General features: G+C 28.9%; 1 protein-coding gene across 1 annotated transcript; it reads left to right on the top strand.

The window, feature by feature from the left end:
• Window positions 1–1,357: 1,357 nt before the first annotated feature.
• Window positions 1,358–4,585, top strand: LOC107643277 (pectinesterase). The gene is made up of 2 exons (XM_016346871.3): window positions 1,358–2,545; window positions 3,743–4,585. Exons 1-2 carry the CDS (start codon window positions 1,567–1,569, stop codon window positions 4,438–4,440), a joined length of 1,677 nt encoding a protein of 558 aa, XP_016202357.1. The 5' UTR covers window positions 1,358–1,566; the 3' UTR covers window positions 4,441–4,585.
• Window positions 4,586–9,105: the final 4,520 nt, after the last annotated feature.

Genomic DNA, 9,105 nt, shown 5'->3' with positions numbered 1-9,105 from the left:
TAAATAAAGTATTTAAATAATTTAAATAAAAAATTTATATAAAATTAAAATATAAAAATATTATTTATACATTAAAATTAACTATTAAAGTTAATTAATATATATTTATATATAAATATATATAATATAATTTATTTTATTATATATTTTATTTTTTAATATATATTTTATATTAATAACTGATTTTAATATGCATTTAATATACAGTAATGATATAACATTTTCAACTAAAAACTAGTAAAATTCATTTCAAAATGATTTTTGGTCATCTTTAATATTGAAAAATTACACGAATATATAAACCGATAATTTAATCTACTAATATAGTCACACAAAAAATCTACTGACATCAAATTGGTCAAGTAGTAAACAAATTTATATATTTTTCAATGGCCTTAAATATAATCGAAGATGTCGTCGCAAGTCTTTAAACCAAATTATTTAGATTTACTAGGATTTTGTATAACAACAGACAAAGACCCAAAAAAAATCATCATGTTATCCGCTTCAATTCAATAAAATCAAGAGAGCATGTGAATATGAGTATATTACTTTTATAAAAAAAACTATGTATACGAAAATCACATATACTTGTATAAAATTTTACTGAAAAAGATTTTTTTTTTCTTGAGGAAGAAGATAGTTGTGGGTGAATCCTGGTGGGTATAAATAAATAATAAAAAAATAATAAAAAATTATTAAAATTTATTATTTTTAGTTATTAATTTAATTTATTTAATTTAATAATTTAATAATATATTTTAATTTATATTTTTAAATATTGATAATTAATTATTGAATAAAAATAATAAATTATATATGATGATGTTTTAATATTTTTTTAATAATATATATACATAATTTGTTTGATAAGACGCACATTGACAAAGGACAGAAGTAGCTGCCAAGTGGAGCTGATGGCCATAGATAATTCGGGAAAGTTGCGTAATCAGTGAATTCAAAAGGCCGGGGATTAAGGCGCCATGAAGTCAAACGAAGCGACTACATACATTGTTGATAGTAATTATTATTTGAATCAGGGGTGTAGATTGTAGAACCATAGATACCGTGGTTAATTAAGCCAAATTGTACTGTTAAAGTGAAATTTAGATATACAAATATTAGAGATATTAAAATTTATTGTTTTAATTATTATTTAATTATTAATTTAATTTTTTTAATTTATTTTATTTAATTAATAATTAATAATATATTTTATTTTATATTTTTAAATATTAATAATTAACTGACGATAAAAATAATAAATTTTGACAGTGCTTTGATCTTTTGGTTTAGATAATGAAAAATAAATAAAGTGTGTAAAGTGGGAGTCTCATGCAGGTGGCGTTTCCTATTCTATTAACTAAAGTTGTAATAGAAAAACAATGTGCGGAAATATGAAAAAATAAAAGGAAAAGGTTTATTTAATAAATTTAATAATGTGGAAGCATCTAAAAATTGTATGTTATTCACTTCCTGGAAGGAACGGAAGGTTATGAATTGTGTATATAAAGAAGATAGAAGCAGCATGCTTGCAAAGGCAGTAGTCACTAATCACTAATCACTATGGCTAACCAGCAACAACAACCTCTTCTAAGCAATAATAATAAGACTCCGAAATTCCTATCCCTTCTCCTCACTACTGTAGTAGTTGTAGTTGTAGTTGGAATTGGTGTCCTTGCCTCATCATCCCTTATTGCTAATTCATATCTCAGCACCAAACCCAGTGCCGATCTCTGTCAACACGCCGTTAACAGAGCAACCTGCTTGGCCCATGTCTCCGAAATAACTCAAGGTCACATCCTGGCAACCACAGAAGACAACTACAATCTTCTCCAATCCTTCCTTGTCAAATCCACCTCAGGCATCCAAGAAGCCATGGCCACAGCCAACGCCGTCAAGGTCCGCCTCAACGCCACTCCACGCCAGGAAGCAGCCTTGCAAGTCTGTGCAGACCTCATGGACTTGTCCATTTCCAGAGTCTATGACTCCGTGGTGGCTCTCACTAAGCGCACCACTCTTTCCCTGCAAGACGCGCACACGTGGCTGAGCAGCGTCCTCACGAACCATGCCACTTGCTTGGATGGCTTAGATGGCTCTGCTCGTGCCATTATGGAGCCTCAACTCTCGGACCTCATGTCCAGGGCAAGAACCTCTCTCGCCATGTTTGTTGCAGTCTTGCCAACAAAGACCCATCAGCACCAACTCCTTGAGGAGCCACTCAACCGAGAGTTTCCCTCATGGGTCACACGCACCGATCGGAGGCTTTTGGAGTCTGTGGCTGCTGATATAAAGGCTAATGTTGTGGTGGCCAAGGATGGAAGCGGCAAGTTCAAGACGGTGGCGGAGGCTGTGGCTTCTGCACCTGATAACGGTAAAACAAGGTACGTAATATATGTGAAGAAGGGAACGTACAAAGAGAATGTTGAGATCGGTTCAAAGAAGAAGAACGTCATGCTTGTTGGTGACGGTATGGATGCAACAATTATCACCGGCAGCTTGAACTTTGTCGATGGAACTGGCACCTTCCAATCCGCCACCGTCGGTAATATATACATCTCTCCCATGATTCTTTCTATTCATGTTATTTACCTTCTAATAATGCTTAAATTAATTTTACTTTCTTTCTTTATATAATTCTCTGCTCTGATCTAGCCATATTTATCTACATTGTACATGTCAAGTTCATAATATATATTTTTGTATATTTTTATTTTAAAAATATTATTTATATACCAAAATTAATGATTCATTTTTTTATATGAGAAGCATGTGTGTTGTATATTATTGTGAAAAATGTGGGTGCTAGATATGAATGTCGAACAACTTTTTTTTTTAAAACAAAGGATGAAAAAATTGGACCATTCGATTTTTTTTTTTTTAAAAAATTAAGCTTATTAATCGGAGATTAGTATGGAAGAGAAAATTAAAAAAATTTGGGGTACACAAATTCAACCCAAATTTTTTTAATTTTTTAAATATAATGGGATGATCTATTTTTTGCCCCTGACGTTACAGTTGCGTAAAGTATCTATACATTTTATAACTGAGTTCTACACCATTTTTCTTTTCATATCTAAATTAAAATGTAAAAATTAATTACTAAAATTAATTATTATTATATATATAATGTAACTCATTTTAAATTTGTATTTTATAATTTAATATATATTTTAATTAATTTTAATGACTAATTATAGCATATAAAAATATTTTATTTTAAGAAGTGTTAGAAAATTAATAATTTTTGTAATTTATAATAATCAAGTAGTCACTAATAATATTTTTAATAATATAAAATTATTTTTTTTTTACTAATTTTATATTTCCAAAATTTAATAAATTACTGGCGTGCTTTTCCTTTTGCTTTTGTCGTTGTTATCCATTCTTGAACACTTATTAACTATCATGATCTGCTACGTTGGATTTTTAATTGGCCCCAAATCAAACCTAATTTATTAGCACCCAACATATTAAATGCTACTAGCTCTTCGGAATATTACAATAGGTGGGCGAATAAATAAACAAGTATTAATTATTTGTCCCCAGCTAAAAGCCAAAGATTCTAGATCCAGAGAAACAATAATATGTATAAACTCCAATCTCATTGGTGATGAAAAAATAAAAGAAATAAAGTAAATCAGAAAAAAGAAACACGTGAATCCTTTTTGTTTTGTTAATTAGTTTGATCATTTTTCTTTAGTAATGTGATGCATTAATGAGCGTTTGTGTGTACGAGCAGCCGCCGTTGGTGATGGGTTTATAGGGCAAGACATTTGGTTTCAAAACACGGCAGGGCCAGAGAAGCACCAGGCGGTGGCACTCCGTGTGGGCGCCGACACCTCCGTGATCAACCGGTGCCGCATCGATGCCTACCAGGACACTCTGTACACCCACAGCAACAGGCAGTTCTACCGTGATTGCGTCATCACTGGCACTATCGACTTCATCTTTGGAAATGCTGCTGTTGTGTTCCAGAATTGCAACCTGGTGGCCCGAAAGCCCATGAGCAACCAAAAGAACATGGTGACGGCCCAAGGACGCGAAGACCCCAACCAAAACACAGGGACCTCCATTCAGCAGTGCAAAATAACAGCGAGTTCGGATCTGAAGCCCGTGGTGGGGTCCATCAAGACTTATCTGGGGCGGCCATGGAAGAAGTATTCAAGAACGGTTGTGATGCAATCTTCAATAGATGGGCATATTGACCCCGCAGGATGGTCTGAATGGGATGATAAGACAAAGGACTATTTGGAAACGCTGTATTATGGAGAGTATATGAACAGTGGTGCTGGTGCTGGCACCAGCAAGAGGGTTACGTGGCCTGGTTACCACATCATCACCAGTGCCGCAGAGGCTAGCAAGTTCACAGTGGCTCAGCTAATCCAAGGCGATGTTTGGTTGAAGAACACCGGTGTTAACTTCATTACAGGCCTCTAGAGACTACTGCATCTGCATGCCACACTAGTGTGAGGTTTAATTTCCCAAATCTCCTTTCCAACTTGTAACCGATCGAGTTTAATTTCATTAGGGCTTCAAGCATGTAATGCATCGCATCTGCTGAATAAACTTGTGCCTTGCTCTATCCGAGTTCGATCTTCAATAATTATTGGAAAAAAAAATCAGTTCGATCTTCAATAATTATTGGAAAAAAAAATCAGTTCGATCTTCAATAATGTTTTGAAAAAACAAATCAACTAAAACAGTAAAAATATATCTTATTTATTATAATTAATAAATATTAAATAAAATAAATTTAATTTTTTCTCTCTCTCTAATCTTACCGAACTATTTGTATTTCCTGATGGTCATGCTCCTTTGGTTTTATGCATTATTGACTTGAAACTACAGAAAAAAAACATCGATCTTATCTTTGCTATGATTCCATGCGAAATTCAAAGTACCAACAAATTTTTTTTTTAATTAAAAATAGAGATTCGAATTCACAACTTTTTCAATAAATATGAAAAAATTATACCATTTAAGTTATATTAAAATCTTTTAATTAACTAGTTATATTGTTTGGATATCATTTTATATTATTTATATTAAATTAATCACCGCACTATGTTTATTTTAATATTGACATCACTGCTACATGTTTCTTATTTAATCCTTTTCCCCAACTTTCTTGTTGGAGACAATAATGCCATCCCCTACTTTACAAATTAATTTTATATTAATTACTACAAGTTGTATGTTGCGTTAGGTGACGGTTTTTTTTGTGTTTTTTTAATTGGATAATGTATTTTTTAGTAGTGGTGAGCACGGACAGTGGGTAGTGGGTACTCAATTATCGGTTTGAATTCGAACTAAATCAATTAAATTGATTTTGGAACTAACAGGTCATCGGGTCTAACTCGAACCAAATCGATGATTATTTATAGTGATTGTTTCGGATTTCAATTCTGAGTGTGCGAAACTCAAACTAACCTGTGAACCCAATCATATATTAATTAAATAAAAAATATATAGTTTTATTACACTTTTGTATTTAGCTTCTAATAGGTTTGGTATTTAATATGTTTGGATTTTAATGTGTTTAGTGTTTAATATGCTTGAATTTTAATGTATTTAGTTTTTAATGTATTTGGTATTTAACATGTTTGGATTATTTCTATTGATGTTACATGTTTATTGTACTTGCTGAATTTTTAAGATAAAAATTTAGATTTTTTAAGAATTTCAAAGTCATCGGATACCCAATTACCTGAACCGAATCAATCCGTTTTTAATCGGTTTGGTTTAATTCGGGTACATACACAAAAAAACACAAATCCAAATCAAACCAAACCAATTATATTTTAATTAGTTCGATTTTAATTTTTCCTTAAATCCGAACCAAACCGATACGTGCTCACCCCTATTTTTCAGTTCAATCGATTAAAGATTAATTTGTTATAGATTTAAATTCTATTTAAATATTTATTATTAACTAATAAATTATGATATGCACAAAACAAAATTAAAAATTTTAACATTTACTTAAACAAAAAAAATAAATTAATCACTTAATCAATCTAAATTTTGTTAACTAGTTGCTAAATGCATCTTCATCATATAATATAATATAATATAATATAATATAATATAATATTGTTCATATAACTTTTATAATTATTTGTTTATTCCTTGAAAACTTTATCTCAAAAGTGAAATAATATTATTTGTTTGTTTATTCATTTTTGTTATAATATCATTCATACTAAAAATTTAAATATTTTAAATTATTTAAATAAAAAATTTTAATATTATACTATAATATTATTTATTTTAAAAATTTAAATTAATAAAAAATAATAATATAAATAATTATATCTCTAATAATTTTTTACTTTTGAAAAGAGTAAGAAAATAGGGGCATAAGCAAAATATGAAATACTCATTTTATATGCGATCAGATGTAAATATCTTATTTTAATTAGTGATTATATTTTGTACTTTATTGAGAAACTCAAATTATCTATACAGTTGATATTAGCATATGATAAAAATGTAAGAAAGATGAGACAGTCACATATTTATTTGCAGAACAGTTTTGCAAGTCAATTGGATTGGTCAGATAATCAATTCTCGGTTAATTCGGTTAAACTAATTCATTCGGTTTGATATTTAAAATTTTGATAAAAAAAATTTTTATATAAGATATTTAAATATAATATTATTTTTATATTTTTAGAAGATTTAAAAAAAACTCAAAAAAACATATTTTGTTAAAAACTCACCAAATAAATCATATTTTACATATAAAAAATGTATTGTTAATATGTGAAAGAGATTAATAATTTGTGTTTATAAATTAAATTAACTGATAGCTTTTTCGGCAATGTGCATATATATGTAAGAATCTTTTATATACATGCATCTGAATTCTGGGACCTCACGAAATAAAGTTATATGATTGATATTAAAAAATAAATAACCAGAGGGGGGAAAAGAAAGGAGAAAGAAAGGGTGCTTTCACGGCTTTGTTGTGTACTGTTGGCTACTTGCATTGTCGCGGTCGTCCTTTTCTTTTCTTTGATAAATCTATACTTAATTAGGTATAGTAAAATAGCTTTGGCGCTTAAATATCATTATTGATCATATCAAGAATAGACAAAAGCAAATACGCTAGAAGTAGAAAAGATTACATAGCGAGGTGCAAGTTGAGGATGGATGATGAGAATAATTATTAGGGTAGAATGGCAATATGATTATGATTATTCATGTAAATAGATGTGAAACATATAAAATTGAATTAATCCAGCTGTCAAATAAGTTAATATTGTAAAAATTGGCTAATACAACCAACTATCATTATATTGAGTACTTGCCAACTATTGCCAGTGGTGCATCATTCGATTGGATTTGCGGGAAGTAATTAAAGTCAAGGCTAATTTTATAGTGTTTTTTATTTAGTATCTAATTTTGTCCAGTTTATTTTTTATAATAAATTTTAAATATTTAAATTTATTAATTTTTATATTTTTAAATCAAATATTAATTATTTAATATTTTAATAATCAAATACTAATCTTTAGAGATTACAATAATATCTAAAATCAATTGATAAAGCCCAAAAAAGAAAAGAGAGAGAAATTTTATTTTGATTTATTAATTATTTTTATATAATTATTATAAATTTATTATTTTTAATTGAAATTTTAAAAAAATAAAATAAAAAGATTTTTTAAGATCAGAGTGTGGTGATTGTGGAGACTTAATGGTAATGTGAGTTTATTTTTTTATTCGAATTTTGCTGGTTTTGACGGTATTATTAGAGACTTTAATGGGAGTTGGATCTTGAACTGCTCTAGTAGTTCTTCTCCTTAGTCTATTACCAAATTTAAGCTTTTCACAGTCTAAAAAAAATTTGTCTTAGTCTGAGATTATTGTTTGAGAGATCCTATGTGAAACGGATTGTTTGGACGTCCTGCATCTTTTGCATAACTCTAGTGGTGACTACACATTTGAAGTTGCTTATTTAGTTCACAAAATTCAAGAATTTTTATCAAGACCTTGGTACATTCAAGTTGATTGAATAGTTAAAAAAAAATAAATAAAGTGGTGAATTGAATAATTTGATATAGAACAAAAAATAATTTTAATAATGTGATTTTGTCAGAATCTAATATTGTTCTACTGCAAATTATCAGTTCTGATTTAGGTTAGAGGTTTGTTTTGATTTTTTTGCTTACTTAGACAAAAGAAAAATTAAAATGTACATGATGCGTACTACAACGACCACATTTTAAGTTAACATATAAGTTAATAAAATGATGATACATAACATATTTAAATTTGATTTTTAACTGACTATAAATAAAAAGATTTTTTTTACATCGTATTTTTTATTCTGACATGTTGAAGTTTAATTTATTACATATCTAACTTTTATAATGTTTGATAATTAAAGAAAATTAGTTAAAATAGTCATAATTTACTTTATGATAATTAATAAATATTGAATAAGGTAAGTTCGAACGATTTTTTTTGTCTCTCTAGTATTACCGTTAAATATTTATCGGTGTTCAAGCGGGAAAATTTTCTCTGTGGCCAATAAGCACCTAATGGAAAGCTGTTAAATAACGAGTTACCACATAAACTATTCATTCTTGGGAAGCGAATGAGTAATGATAAACGCCTATAGTGTTTTTTATTTTTTTGGACTAATGAGCATATATATCACCGTAGAATGTTGTTGTTCTTGTATGTGAATAATGGCATACTAGCTAATTCAAGACAAAACACTGAATTAGAAATATAGCTTCTCTGTTTGTCCATCTCATCCGCAATTTTAGAGCACAACTACGAAATCTTCACTTTCATTGGATATAACAAGGTATGTAGAACATCTTAGAAGAAACAAAATACAATAACTCCGAATTACTCGCTCAACAACCAAGCATAACAACATACATCAACCAACATATATGCATACACAACATACTCATTAATCACTATTATTATTATTATTATTATTATTATTATTATTATTATTATTATTATTATCAATTTACATTCTTAAATATTTTTTTCTTTAATTTGTCTTAACCCTTCTTTTTTTTGTATTCCCTGTCAACCCTTTATTTACTCGCTTTTCATCCTTGAATGGATCCCCAT

The sequence above is a fragment of the Arachis ipaensis genome, chromosome B5, assembly GCF_059453495.1.
Source record: "Arachis ipaensis isolate K30076 ecotype BB chromosome B5, ASM5945349v1, whole genome shotgun sequence".
Classification (NCBI taxonomy): domain Eukaryota; kingdom Viridiplantae; phylum Streptophyta; class Magnoliopsida; order Fabales; family Fabaceae; genus Arachis; species Arachis ipaensis.
Note: the sequence above shows the minus strand (reverse complement) of the source record. Positions and strands in the feature narration are given on the sequence as shown.